The sequence below is a fragment of the Leopardus geoffroyi genome, chromosome A2, assembly GCF_018350155.1.
Source record: "Leopardus geoffroyi isolate Oge1 chromosome A2, O.geoffroyi_Oge1_pat1.0, whole genome shotgun sequence".
Lineage (NCBI taxonomy): Eukaryota > Metazoa > Chordata > Mammalia > Carnivora > Felidae > Leopardus > Leopardus geoffroyi.
Window position 1 is genome coordinate 115,602,808 of NC_059331.1, and position 15,126 is coordinate 115,617,933.

Below are 15,126 nucleotides of genomic sequence, written 5' to 3' on the forward strand. Positions count from 1 at the left end.
AAATAAACACCAGTGGTATATACCCAAAGGATACAAAAATACTAATTCAAATAACCATGCATGCACCCTTCTCAGCATCATTATCTTCAATAGCCAAACTATGGAAACAGCCCACATGTCCACTGACTGATGAACGGATAACAACACGCATGCAAACACACACAGATGCACACACACTTCTTATTCAGCCATAAAAAAGAATGAAATCTTGCCATTTGCAACAACATGGATGGAGCTAGAGAATATTATACGAAACAAAGTCAGAGAAAGACAAATACCATATGATTTCACTCATATGCAGAATTAAAGAAACAAACAAGCATAGGAGAAAGAGAGAGGCAAACCAAGAAACAGACTCTTAACTGTGGAGAGCAAACTGTACCAGAAAGGAGGTGGGTGGGTGGATGGGTTAAATAAGGGGAGTAAAGAATGCACTTTTTGTGATGCGCACAGGGGTTGTATGGTAGTGTTGAATCACTAAATTGTATACCTGAAACTAATATTATACTGTATGTTAACTAAATAGAATTTAAATAAAAACTTCAAAAAAGTAAAATGTACTTCTAAATAAAAAAAAAAAAAACTCTGGTAGTATAAAGTGCATACTGCCATCATGACACTTACCACATGTGTGTTGAATAAATGAATACAGAAGCACATCTTAAAGGAGACATGATTGTATTAAAATTCCCTATGAGGAGAAGAAAATCAAGATTTGGGAGCTGCAAGAACCATGCCAACCCCAGAGGCCTCTAGCCTCTCTCTAGGACACTGCCTTCATTGCACCTCAGCTCTGACTACCGCCAATCTGTTTCTCTTTCAGAGTTTCAAATCCTGGAGAGAGAGGATCTGATAGACCTAGTTTGGGTTGAATGTTAACCCTTTGAATCAATGATCTATGCTAAGGAGAACAAGGTCATGTAGCACAAACATGATCTTGAAAGGGTTATTTTATGTACTTATTTTGTGTATTCCATTTCTGGGGAATGGAGAATTACAAGTTGGGTAGCTACTCCAGTGGGCATCTATTACAAAGATTCATATCATTAAAACAGCTGGCATATTATATATTTTAATACATTATAATATAGCATATAATTTAGTTACATTCTGTTGAACTGTCTAAAATGTGGTTGATTGGGGCGCCTGGGTGGCACAGTCGGTTAAGCGTCTGACTTCAGCCAGGTCACGATCTCACGGTCCGTGAGTTCGAGCCCCGCGTCAGGCTCTGGGCTGATGGCTCAGAGCCTGGAGCCTGTTTCCGATTCTGTGTCTCCCTCTCTCTCTGCCCCTCCCCCGTTCATGCTCTGTCTCTCTCTGTCCCAAAAATAAATAAACGTTGAAAAAAAAAATAAAAATAAAAATAAATAAAATGTGGTTGATTAATATTTAAGAGAGGCACTCTTAATATGCCATCTATGCTAAATGTCATAAATTCTATACTCGGTATCAGGTTAGTCTACTGGAAAATGGTCTGCTAGAATGAAATTAGTTCTTTTTTAGACCTTTGAATTGCACTTAAATTCAATCACAATTTAATATTATACTGTAAGCTTTTATCATGAACAATGATTTTAAAATGTGTTTGTATCTTCTATAAAACTTCTTTTAGTCATGTTGTCTTTAGTCACTCATTGCTATGGGAAACAATATGCTATAGTGGAAATAACTTGAGTTTTGGAATCAAACAGATCTGGGTTTGAATCCTAGCTCTTCCTAATTGTGTGACATTGGGCAAGTCAACTTCTTTAGCCTTTTATGTTTATATTTACACAATAATGATTATAATATTATACTGACCTACCTTACTGATGTTGGGGATAGAGAGAGAATGTGAAAACTCTTGATAAATTAATGTTAAATATTGTTGATATTGTTATCACAACGAGTCTACTGGCATTCTTCATTATCAGCAAAAGAAATATGTTCTCTCTTAAGTCAAAATAATTTATTGTAAGAAGTTCAGAAGCTTATAATGTTGACCACAGGCTGGAAGATGAGCAAGCATGGCAAACAGGCAGAAATCAGGCATTCTCCATTAGCTAGGCTTCACAAACCCTGGAGTTCATTACAGTGTAGGCACAGTCTTGACTACCTGCTGCTGCTGCCGCCACCGTAAAGAGATTTTTCCTCCATCTTTCTATCATTTGCTCAAGATTCAAAATCCTGAAAGTTGGCATATAATTGACTGGCCTTAGATTGTTTGCCAGGTTTTGGCTCTGGTAAGTGAATCATAGAAACAACTGACTTCTAGTTTCCATAATGAGAGTCAGGCTCTGAGAATTGCCCTCTCACCATTTTCATAATGAGAAAATTTTCCAGAAATGGGAGGTTGGGTTTTGTTTTTTTTTACTTTGTTTATTTATTTTTGAGAGGGAGAGAGAGAGCATGAGCAGGGGAGGGGCAGAGAGAGAGGGAGACACAGAATCTGAAGCAGGCTCCAGGCTCTGAGCTGTCAGCACAGAGCCAGACGCGGAGCTTGAACCCACAGACGGTGATACCATGACCTGAGCCATCCAGGTGCCCCGGGAGCTTCGGGTTTTAATAGGCAGGAAATTGGGTGCTAGGTTGCCAGAATCCACAAATGTCTACTGTGATCTATATACCTCAAGCTGTTAAATACAAACATGTATGCACTTATTCTCATTCCTATAATTAAAAAAAAAAGTAATCAGTCTTTTTCACTTACCATATCTAACTTGAAGTTCAAGATTATTGGTGATACCAGTTTCTTCTATAGTCTTTTCAAGATTCTTAGGCCTAAGTCTTAATAGATTTATTTGATTGTAAAGGGGAGAGTTTCACATAGTTAAAACTTATATAAATATAAGAGCAAAAGGGTGCCTGGATGGCTCAGTCAGTTAAGCATCCAACTCAATTTTGGCTTAGGTCATGATCTCACAGTTGTTGAGTTCTTGTGCACTGACAGCACAAAGCCTGCTTGGGATTCTCTCTCTTCCCTCTCTTTTGCCCCTCCCCTGTGCACGTGCATGCTCTCTTTCTCTCTCTCTCTCTCTCAAATAAACATAAATATATGTGTGTGTGTTTGCGCGCACGCGCGTGTGTGCAAAGATGAAAATAAAAATGCAAGCCACATTGTTATTTAATATTTTTATTGTGCATTGTTTTCATGACTTCGTCCTTCCCTGACTATTCCTATTTGTCTTTAGCCAACTCCTCAAGGTTCTTTTTCTGATGGGATGATCTAATCCTTTATTCCTAGGTATCTTGAACCTTTGGTATTACCTATAAAGTCACATTAGTCTTCCATTAATGCTTATTACTAGCTTTAGGAGTACGAGCCTTAGGCAGGAATTTGATTTTATGATAATTATAAGTTGATTAGTTAGCCTGTTGCTGTTTACTTTATTTTATTTTTTTAATGTTTATTCTTGAGAGAGAGCACGCGAGCGAGTGTGAGTGAGGGAAGAGCAGAAAGAGGGAGGCACAGAATCTGAAGCAGGCTCTAGGCTCTGAGCTGTCAGCACAGAGCCCGACGCAGGGCTCGAACTCACGAATCAGATCATAACCTGAGCCAGTCGGACGCTTAACCAGCTGAGCTAAGCAGGCGCCCCAGCCTGTTGCTCTTTAATGGATGCTGGCAGAAGACATGAGACTCCTAGATTAGAGACAATAGACTTGATTACTCACAGCATAGCATTATGAGCATCCATATGTATGTGTCAGTTCCTCTTGCCCCACAAGTACTATGAGGGTGACCTGCCCGGGGCCCAGATGGATATTATACACACAGTGGGTTTGTGTTGTAGCTCTGGAATGAACACTGAGCTTAAGGAATCTGCTATTTTTATAGCAAACAATAAGCAAGCCTGCTCCTTATTCTTGTGAGGGAGAAGGTATCTCATCCCTATGGTTGCTTGCTGGCAACATAATCCTGAGAAATGGTGGCCCAGGGAAAAAGTGTCAGGGCCTTGCCTTCTTGACATGTCCGGGTTTTAAAATATATAGGAATTCAAGAGACCCACAGAGGTCTCTTCTCTCCCAACAGACAAAAGATACCCAAGGGGATCCCCTGAGCTCCAGCTATCTTCTGTCCCATAAAGAGCAATGGTTCCCCACCCCCCCCCCCACCCCCTTCATTGCCAGGTTCAGAGAACTACCCAAATGTAGTAACTTTTGTTCTTTTTACCCATTGGCAGGAGGAGGCCAAAATGGCCAGGTTGCAGTTTTAACTTCTAAATCTGTGGAAACATGATTCTATCACTTGAATCATTCTTCTTTTGGGTCCTCATATCTCTAAACTAGCAGAACCCACCTCCAGAGACTGATTGCTGAGATCAGAAGCAAAATATTTGTGAGTGAATCATTAAGCATAAGAGTGAGGGGAGTTTCTTCCATCCTTTGGTTGCCAGGCTAACTCTGGCTATAGAGAAAACATTATTTCTGTATAAATTATGTGTAATCACATCATTTGAAAATGGATTCTACTGCTTAAAAAGTTTGAAAACCACTGTTATAAGGCTTTTCCCTGAAAGGAAAAGACATATGTATTCTGTCTGTGTGTGTGTGGTGTGGGCTGGGAAAAACATTTCTGACCTTCACCTTACTGAAAGAGGAAACAAGGTATCTTGAACTCCTCTCTCTCTCTCCTACAAATTTTGCCCAATGAGAGAGAAGTTCTAATGAAGCTAGGATTTAAGACGTTTTATTAATGGTAGGGTTACTCTTTTGAGGCTTACATACTTTTTGCCCCAAATTTTTAAATTCTAGTTAACATACAGTGCAATATTGGTTTCAGGAGTAGAATTCCGTGATTCATCACTTACATACAACACCCAGTGCTTATAACAAATGCCCTCCTTAATACCCATCACCCATCTAGCCCATCCCCTACGCATGCACCCAGCTCCCTCCCTCAGCCCTCAGTTCTCTATCTTTAAGGAGACTCATATACTTCTACTTAAGGTCTCCATCTGCTAAGGAGGACAGATAGGATATGTCTTGTGGACTCTATAAGGTGGATTTGGGCCCCGCTATCTTCCCCCCCCATATGAATATGCAAATTTAAAAATTTAGATGATTGGAGTATATGGGTGTGAGTAGGTGGGGATTACTAAGCACTCACCCATCTGTTTTATTTTGTCTCACTTGGCTGTAAATCTTTACATAAACTCCCTGAGTTGAGAATCTCAGAGGGCTGAATAATAGTATTCAGGCACCAGAGCCCCATCCCAACTCCCAACAGAATGTACTGGACCAAGTAGTTATAAGTTCTTATTTCCAAGTTTTTTTTTTTTTTGTTTTTGGTTTTGTTTTAAGTTTTCTGTTTCTTGTTTGTTTTTAACCTGTACAGGGAGCATTTTGTTTTTTTTTTTTTTTAATTTGTGTTGAGAGAGAGAGCACACATGCATGAGCAGGAGAGGGGCAGAGAGAGAATCCCAAGCAGGCTCCATGCTGATAGTGTGAAGCCTGACGGGGGTTCAATCTCATGGACCATGATATCATAACCTGCACCAAAATTAAGAGTCAGATGCTTAACCAACTGAACCACCCAGGTGCCCCGGGAGTGTTTTGTTCTATGTTAAAGGCATCCTCTATCAATAACTATTCTTCCATGTGTCTTCTGCAGACCACCTTAGGAAGATTATTTAAATTTTTTACTCCAGAAAGCTTTAAAATGAGTAGATAATCTATTAACTCTAGACTGGAAATTCATTCGCATTTCCCATCTAAAATTTTTCTCAGCCAAGGTGTCATTCATAGCTTTCCAGATTATCTGGAGTGAAACAAATGACAGCTTAAAGCGCTCCATCTAATTCCATACTAGCAATATAAAATCCCCCAAATCTGACTGTTATGAACCCACTCATTATTAAATTCCCACATCTGTGATCTCCCTGTGGGTTAAAATTAAAGGGCGTTCCAAATGTGTGCTCTCTCTGGTTTCTTATATGCCAAGTCTCAGGCAAAAAGTATTCACTTAAGTGTTTGGGTAGGTTCTGGGACTTTGTTCAGCAGCTGCAGCCTGGGCTATCTTCCACTGGCATATATTAAGTTAGTTTAGCACCTCCAAAGCTGAATTTTTCCAGTGTCAAGGTGGTTGGTGCCACATGTTTTCAGAATGTCACAGGGTTCAGAGGACTCTTAAGATGAGTACGGCATCATCCTGATCCCCACAAACCTGAAAAGATACAAGCAAATCTCCCATCTCTACAATAGATGTTGACACCTTACTATACAGTCCTAACCCACATTGTTCCCAGACAAAAACAACAGAAACGTCGGTTTCTAGAGAACAGAGAATCTTCAAAGAAAACTTCAGGATATCTTGGCTTTTGGCTTGCCACAGGTTGCCAGTCTGTGTTGGCTATCTATAATTTATAGACTCTAAACTCAGCTAAGAGGAATCACTTATCAAGAGGCTAATAGGGACACTTTACCATATAGGGAAGAATTTTGTCTATGCTTGTAATGTTTCACTGGCATAGGATATTTTGTACTTAGAGAAATTTGCCAGGGGGATTTGCCCAGCTGCCAGGTCTTCTAGAATTTCTCTTGTTCCCCTTTGTCCTGCACATTTAAAGCTTAATTTTTATTTCTTTTTTCAACCTTGTGTTCCTCACACCCCAATGCTAGAATAGTTGAGTTCTGTCCTTTGAGAGAGGATGATCCACATTTGTAGCAGGCAGTCAGGCAAAGCATAGTCCGTAGCCTTGCATTCTCTACAGTTCTGATCCTCCTAGTTCTACACCCTTGTGTCCCCATTATGATCCTATCCTGCTGTGAAATTCCTTGTATCTACTAATCCTGCCTCTTGAAGGGGGGTCTTTTTTCCTTTCCATTTTTCTCAGCTGGAGAATGGCCTTTGACTGATTCCTCTAAAGCCTATGGGGACCAACCTGGCCTTTGCAGTGTGCTCCTCAGAATCTTACCTTTTCTTGTTATTTGAGCTTTCCAGACCTTGGAAACTCAGTAGTAGCACACACATTCCTTTCTGTTACCTGTATGTGTCAAAATGGGCTGTCTCTCTGTTTCTTTCAGGCATCACCAGCTGAGTTGTTAACCTGTTTAAGTTAAATCTTTTCCTTTCTACATAGTGTGGAGCTAACGTTATTCAGATCAGAATAACTTCCTTTTCCTTTCCTTTTGATTATGGGCCCAAATGTTTGTTTTGCTTCTTCTTTCTCTAGTGCCTTTCTTAAAAGACACTGTCCTAGTGAAAACAAAGAGGTCCACGTGTTCAGTATTGATTCAGTTACTGCCAGCCCTCAGAGTAATTCCAAATTATGGACAAGTTCAGTATTCACTTAGGCTTGGATTATGGCTGGGTCATTTGGCTTCCCTTTAATGTGATCTAGTACTCTCCCTTAGAGTCTTATTTCCACACATTTCCCAGATATGTTCCACTATAGCCTGTAGCCTTCCTGTCTTCCCAGACACACCACCTTGCAAATTATGTAGTGAAGGAACTACTTTACTGCTGATCTTCCTTTTCCAAAAGTTTACAAATCTATCTGAATTTAATGTAACCACCTATTATAACTGTCCTACTCTTTAAGGGCAATCCTGTCATTATGTTTATGATTCCTTACCTTTAGCTTTGAAAGAGCTCTTAAAAATTTCCTAGATCCAGGCCTTTTCTGAATTTTATTTCTCTTCCTCCATTATATTTCTTTGGTATGTATCACCTAAATTGAATAAATAAAGCAAAAATAACTCTTTTTCCTAGTCTTATCTTTTAAAGAGCAGTTATACCAAACTGTATATGCTTTCCCTTTCGAAGCTGTTTGACCTAACATGCCCTGTGTTTCCGTTAAGGAAGAAGTCCCCTTTTCCCTCTGTTTATCTGGTGTCTAACTTTTTCTTTCCTTTCCCACTGGCCTTATTGTGATTATGTGTCTTTAAATCCAGTGCTGTTTTTCTTGGCTTTCTGAGAAAATGTGATTCTGAAGGCTTTTTAATTTTTCTCTTAGGTTTTGAGTTTATCATAGCTTTGTTGAGGCTTTTCTAGTATCTCAATCCGAGAAGATTTACCCCCATATAATAAGGGCTCCATTTCCCTTTATCTTTTCAGTGATTTAAATCCACCACCCAACTATAGTTGAATCTGCAGTCTACTCAGGGAGTTATACCCAGGGCCAACTTGAAATCACGCTGTGCAGGACTGATTGCAGAACCTTGTTGACAAGCTACATAAACCCAAAGGTTAGTCATTCCCTGGTCCTCTTCTTGGGATACGATGAAGAACAGAATTTGGGACAGCTGATTGCATGCCTCCTACTAATGCCAGCACACATTGTTAAAAGCTAGAACCTCCTGCAATGCTGCGGAGCTTACATGGAGCCTCCTACCTTTTGCACTCCTACTAAGAAAACCTGTAAAGAGAGCAAAAGGTCATTCTACCAACACTTGCCTGAAATCCTTGCCTCTTTTCAAGTGAACGTTTCCTGACCGAAGGACGCTTCCCACAGAAGTCCCTAATGTTTGCAGGCACTAAAGCATTACCAAAGTTTCTGTCTCTGTCTACAGGGCTTGGAGTGTCTATGCATATGGATTTCAACAGCCCTCTTCCACTGTTGGTTCCAAACATTTGCGATGAGTTATGTTCCGTTTTGGGGCAAAATTATAGAAGAGAATGAACCAGACTGGGCAGTTTATGGTCAGTGACCTCTGCCTTAACTCTTGCTCATCTTGTAGACACTCTTCCACAAGTGACAGTGGAGAAAAGGACTGCACTTTGCTTCTCAGTACTTACTTTCCCCAGAGGAAGAGCATTATGAGAGAGAAATCTAATTTCCCCTAAATGGGTAACAGTTATACCATTTTTTTCCAATTAGCCATTCTCTCATCCCTCTTTTTAAATTAATAGACTTTGTTTTTTAGAGAGGTTTTAGGTTTACCAAAAACTTGAACAGAAAGCACAGAGTTTCCGTTTTCCCTCTCCCCCTCCCAGTTTCCCCTACTAGTAACATCTTGTTAATACAAGTGTGATACATTTGTTATAATTGATGAGCCAATATTGTTACATTATTATTAACCATAGTTTAGGGTTTTTTCTAAGTGTTATATATTCTGTGGATGTTGACAAATGTATAATGACATGTATCCACTGTTACACTATCATACAAAATAGTTTCACTGCCTTAAACATTGCCTTCTTACCACATTTTTGAAATAGTATCTTTATGATACATCAAATTCCTGCTTAGTGTAGATCCCTCACATTTCTTAGGTTTACTTCTCAACATTTAATTATTTTGTTGCTGCTATGATGGGTTGTTTTGGTTGTTTTTTTTTTGTTTTCTCATTTGTGTTTTTTTATGGCTTACTGCTCACATATAGGTTAGCTAGTTGCTTTTTCATATTTATCTTATTTGTGTCTAGCCATCTTTTCATTTAGTTCTACAAGTGTTAGGTTTATTTATCTTTATTTTCTTACTGATTTTGTTACCAAAAAACCCAGGTTTGGCTACTTGTTGCTTGAAAAGCCAATACTCAAGGGAGGAATTTTGATTGGAAAGGAATATGAGCTTTATTCAGGAGGCTGGCCATCTGGGGAGAAGGGAAACTCTTGTCTGAAAACCAATTCTGACTATTCTGCCTGGTCCAAAGAGTTTTAAAGGAATTTTAGGGCATTTAATCAATAAAAAGAGAGCACAGTGGCCTGGAACCCTTCCTGATTGCATGCAGACTTGATGCCAGCTACAGACATTATCATCACAGTGCCAGGAGGTTGTGTATTGGTGCCCCAGGGGGAGGTTGTGCAAGAGGATTTGGTTCTTTCTAGGGAACAATGTATAACCTGTAGATATACAAAGAAAGGCTTAATTAATCACATGGGCTAAAAGTGCTTTCTGAAACTTAAAGACTACTAAGTTGGCCAGACGGGCTGAGGTATCAGCTTCAATTTGGGTAAAATTTCTAAAACAATAATTGAAAAAAGTAGTGACAGCATATGTTTCTTAGATGAGAATGCCTCTTCTGTGTCGACATTAATTTTTTTTTTTTTTTTTGACGTTTATTTGTTCTTGAGACAGAGAGAGACAGAGCATGAACGGGGGAGGGGCAGAGAGAGAGGGAGACACAGAATCGGAAACAGGCTCCAGGCTCTGAGCCATCAGCCCAGAGCCTGACACGGGGCTCGAACTCACGGACTGCAAGATCGTGACCTGAGCTGAAGTCGGACACTCAACCGACTGAGCCATCCAGGCGCCCCTTCTGTGTCGACATTAAACGTGATGTTTGCTCTTTCTTTGTTGTTGTTTTTAAATTTATTTTTTAATGTTCATTATTTATTTCTAAGAGAGAGACAGTGTGAGCAGGGGAGGGGCAGAGAGAGAGGGAGACCCAGAATCTGAACCAAGCTCCGAGCTGTCAGCACAGAGCCTGACTGAAGGCTCAAACCCACAAACTGTAACATCATGACCTGAGCCAAAGTCAGACACTTAACCGAATGAGCCACCCAGGTGTTTCCTCTTGATTCGAATGACCTTCGTTATACAGATGCACCATTTTCTTTATTAAAGAGTATGAAAGGAAATGAATGTTTAATTTTGCCATCTATTGAAGTTTTTCTACATGAGGTTTTTCTCTTTTAACCTGTATATATGCTGAATTATATTAAAGAATTATTGTTCTTGAACCCTCCTTGCATTCCTAGAACAATATTTGACTAGTAACACTTCTGAATTCACTCAGCAACTATTTGACATATCTCTAAGTCTCTAAAAGAAGAAAAAGGTGCAAAGAAAATGTGACCAAAATAGCAACTGGTATTTAAAGAAGAAAAGAAGATGGGGCACCTGGGTGGCTTAGTCGGTTGAATATCCAGCTCTTGATTTCAGGTTCATATCATGATCCCAGGGTCATGGGATTGAGTCCCACATCAGGCTCCACACTGAGCGGAGAGCCTGCTTAAGATTCTCTCTCTCTCTCTCTCTCTCTCTCTCTCTCTCTCTCTCTCTCTCTCTATCAAGAAAAGGAAAAGAAAAGAAAAAAGCAAGGAAGCAAAATAAGTAATGTAAAAGAACATGGCATATGTAAGATGAAACATAAGTTATCAGTAATAAATATGAAGATTAAACTAAATCTGACTTAAGGTAATCTCAGATGGGGGTGGGGGTGCTGAATGGCTCAGTTAAGTAACTTCAGCTCAGGTCATGATCTCACAGGTCATTAGTTCTCGCCCCTCATTGGGCTTGTGCTGACAGTGCAGAGCCTGCTTGGGATTCTCTCTTCTGTTTCTGCCCCTCCCCCACTTGTGCACGTGCTCTATCTCAAAATAAATAAAACTTAAAAAAAGAAAGTAATCTTAGATGGTGAGAATTTTTAATTAAATCACCTAAAGCTATCAATTTATGAGAGGCTAAAAATTCAAAAGCTGAAAATAAATACAAAGATGTAACAAATATGGAGGAATATAAACAAAAAAATTACAAGATTTTTTTTTCTTGTTTTGTCCAGTGAACATGTATTGTTCAAAAGGTAGTTCTGTGTAGGTTTCTCCTCAGTTCATATAGATAGGACTTGTTATCTTTCATACTGTCTTCCGGTTTTCTGTGGTTACACTCTTCCCAATAGGAGCCTCTCTCTTTAAGTCAGTCCTATCTCTTGTTAAAACCTATTAATCTGTAGTACAGTCAGATGCACAATTTGGATACAAAAAGTTCCTCCCTTTCCTTCTACAACATTAATATCCAGCTGGAGATTAATCTTAGAGAAGACTGAATTGCTTTGCAGAGATCTGATTTAACTTTCTTCAGTGCCTGTAAATTCATGCCACTAGAACTCCCTGTTGCTGAGTGTATATTTTGAAAAGGTTTTTGGCTCCGTTTCCATACAGTTCTACATCTTCTGGAACTTCCTGTCAGCAGCCATAGACCCCTCCCTTATCTGATTCGCTGTTCTCTATCAGTGTTCTTTTTCTGTCCCACCTTTCCTTCTTTTCCTTCCACCTTTATTTTTCTTTCTTGCTTTCGAGCAACTAGATCAGTTTCTTTTGGTGGTAACCAAATATTTGGCTTGGTTTTGCTACCTGGTATTTTTGGTGTGGTATGTGGCAAAATCACCTGAAAGCTGACCAAAGGAAATAAAAATTTTAAACTTCGAGACACTATTGGGATAACAATGGCTTTAACTATAAATAATCTGCATATAATTTCTAAGCAATAGACCATAGGCCTTATGTAGAAATTTTTCACATAGCTGTAAAAGTGAAATTTTGTTTCTCTCTTACCCAACTATAAAATATAAATAAAGCCCATTTCTTTTCTTGTTCTAAGCATTACCATCTCATTTGGTAATGAGAGTATCAGAAACTGTATTAATAGTTTTAGTAAGTATTTAAAATTTACAAAAGGCCACATCCTCTGAGCTACTAACCCAACATTTAGATATGTGATAGATTTTCTTTTACTCTGATAACATTATTTTCCTCATATTCCCAGTGCCTGAGAGTGCCTAATATATCGCAAGCATCAAATTTTCTCTGAGACTAACCTGGAGGTTACATATGTAACTTCATTAAGAAATTGAAATTTTGTTTGACAAAAAGATGTTTTTTTTCCTTGAAATTCATGTTTAAGGGTTCCAATAAACCTTAAATTTTTTCTTTAATATTTCATTTCCTCAGCATCATAAGTATGTAATCTGACTCTGCCTTCTTTCAGCAATCTAGAGTGATACCATTTTTGCCTTGGTTAGAGATCACAATATAAAAGTGGTTGGTATCCAGCTTGTCAGAAGTGCATTTGAGGAAAGTGTTACTTAAGGAAAGAGTGCTGAATGGTCATTTGCTTCGTCCACTCTGTATTCTGAGTGGTTTCTGTGAAGGTTACTTTCTTGGGAAATACAGTGTGCACACTGCATCTCAAAACAAATAGATAATTAAAAAAACCCAGATTGTTCTGTTTGAGAAACCATCAAGGACATTGCTCCTATGTCATTTAGTGTCCCCTTAAATTTTTACCATGAGAAAACCCTTAAGAATTTGTGTCAGAAAAAAAAAAAAAAAAAAAAAATGGTTTCCCTAACAGATTAGTAGAATACTTCTTTTCTGATTGTAAAGATCTTTTCTTTTTTTCTGTTTTTACTACTGGGAAACTCAATAGCACTTTTTGATACAGCAAATCATGATAGCACCTGTCTAAGGTCTTCCTAAATAGGTCTTATAAACAGATTCTGTGCTGAAAAAAGACTGGATTTGAACAGAAAATAGAGATAAAACCTTTGGCAAGCACCAGTTTTATATGTGTGCTAAGCCAGGCCCAATGAGCCCCTTTTAATTTCATTTATTTTTCTCTTGACTAGAAAACGTTGTGTGATGTGATCCTTATGGTCCAGGAAAGAAAGATACCTGCTCATCGAGTTGTTCTCGCAGCAGCCAGTCATTTTTTCAACTTAATGTTCACAAGTAAGTATCTTAAAGTAATAAAACATGTTATTTTTTTCCATCAGAATGACTTAGAGTCTAAATTAAAATATCTTTCCAGTACCTGGGTGGCTCAGGCAGTTAAGTGTCCAACTCAGTTTCGGCTCAGGTCATGATATCTAGGTTTCATGAGTTCAAGCCCCACTTGGGGCTCTGTACTGATGGTGCAAAGTCTGCTTGGGATATTCTCTCTCTCTCTCTCTCTCTCAAAATAAACTTAAAATTTTTTTTAAAAGAAGAAAATATCTTTCTAAAGCCCTTAGATATTAAGGCCATAAAACATTGAAGAGATTGGAAAGGGGTTATGATGATGTTTGATCAAAAGAAAAATGTCCTTTCACTAGCACTAGAGGCCCAAAGGCTTTATTGATGGAGATGCAGTTTCTAGTTGAACAATTGTCATTGTTCTCATAGATTGGCTCCAGCTATATCAGATGTAGTTTTGCTCACAGCAATTTAGAAGAGTGCCACTAAGTCATTTTAGGAGTTGGGGAAATACTAAATCTAGTTTTATGTATCTCTGTTTACTTGGCCCTTTTTGTTTTTTTAAAGAAGTACACTAATCCACTAATTTCTTACCTTATTTTAAGACACATCTCAAGTGTGGAGAATTAATTTGCATTTGTTAAAGGAATGTTGGGCTTCCTGGGATCTTTATTAACAGAGAGCTCTCTGTCCTGTTATTCTTCTCCACATTTAACATGGCCTGGAATGATCTGGTCCTCAGTTAACCTGGTGATAGTAGTCATGTCATTTATATTTCTTCTTTTCATTTTAGCTAACATGCTTGAATCAAAGTCCTTTGAAGTTGAACTCAAAGATGCTGAACCTGACATTATTGAACAACTTGTGGAATTTGCTTATACTGCTAGGTAAGTTAAGAAGGATCATTTCTGTTGTGGAGGAGTAAGGTTGGGATCTACTATGGCAGAGCATTATCGTGACAAATTGATGGGCTCTAAATTCTTCAACAGGAAAAACCATAAGGATGGGGAAGTTTGAGGAGCTTATGCCATACATACTCATGCAAGCAAGGACCGAAAAGTTTAATTTTTTGTTTAATTTCAGGAGCTAGTAGGATACATTTTACAAAGCATTATTTAAGTAATAAAATATTATAGGAAATTAAATTCACTTTAACTTCTTTGCAGAATTTCTGTGAATAGCAACAACGTTCAGTCTTTGTTAGATGCAGCAAACCAGTACCAGATTGAACCTGTGAAGAAAATGTGTGTTGATTTTTTGAAAGAACAAGTTGATGCTTCAAATTGTCTTGGTAAGAAGTCATATTCCTATTTAAAATAAAAAACAAAACAAACTTTAATGTGCATTTTAATAAAGGAAAAAAAAAGTGTCATTCTAAGTGTCCTCATTTAATTTTAAAGACATTGTCCGCTAGAAAATACACTTAAAATACATTTTAAGAGACATTTAGGGAGATGCCTATTAACCCGGGCAGAAACAAGCCCATTAAAATTTCCAAAATATAAAATAGCTTTAATAATGAGTTTTTGTGTATCTAGAACAAAAAGTAAGGATTGCGTCTGGTGGTGGTGTGGTATGTCATAAACATGAATGTTTACCTTTGTTGCAGTACTTACGATTGGTCTGTCATAGATGAGAAAACAGGTTGTGTATATTACCTGAGGTCTTAAAGCTAGTATGTGGAGGAGCTGGAGTTGGAATTCAAGTCCTCTTGTTCTTAACTACTGTCCCATGTTGCCTCTCCACATTAT

The 15,126-nt window shown here is 38.4% G+C and overlaps 1 protein-coding gene across 6 annotated transcripts in view; it reads left to right on the plus strand.

Annotated features, from left to right (window-relative positions):
* The window catches only part of KLHL7 (kelch like family member 7), a 71,237-nt gene that overhangs the window by 8,655 nt on the left and 47,456 nt on the right, over positions 1-15,126 (plus strand). For 5 of the 6 annotated variants that reach the window (XM_045495072.1, XM_045495074.1, XM_045495068.1 and 2 more), the window contains 3 exons: positions 13,270-13,372; positions 14,169-14,262; positions 14,542-14,666. In XM_045495072.1, the coding sequence (XP_045351028.1) occupies positions 13,294-13,372; positions 14,169-14,262; positions 14,542-14,666 (298 nt within the window). In that variant the 5' untranslated portion in view covers positions 13,270-13,293. Of the gene's footprint in view, positions 1-8,035; positions 8,167-13,269; positions 13,373-14,168; positions 14,263-14,541; positions 14,667-15,126 lie in introns of all 6 variants that reach the window. The other variant, XM_045495073.1, reaches the window with a different exon arrangement.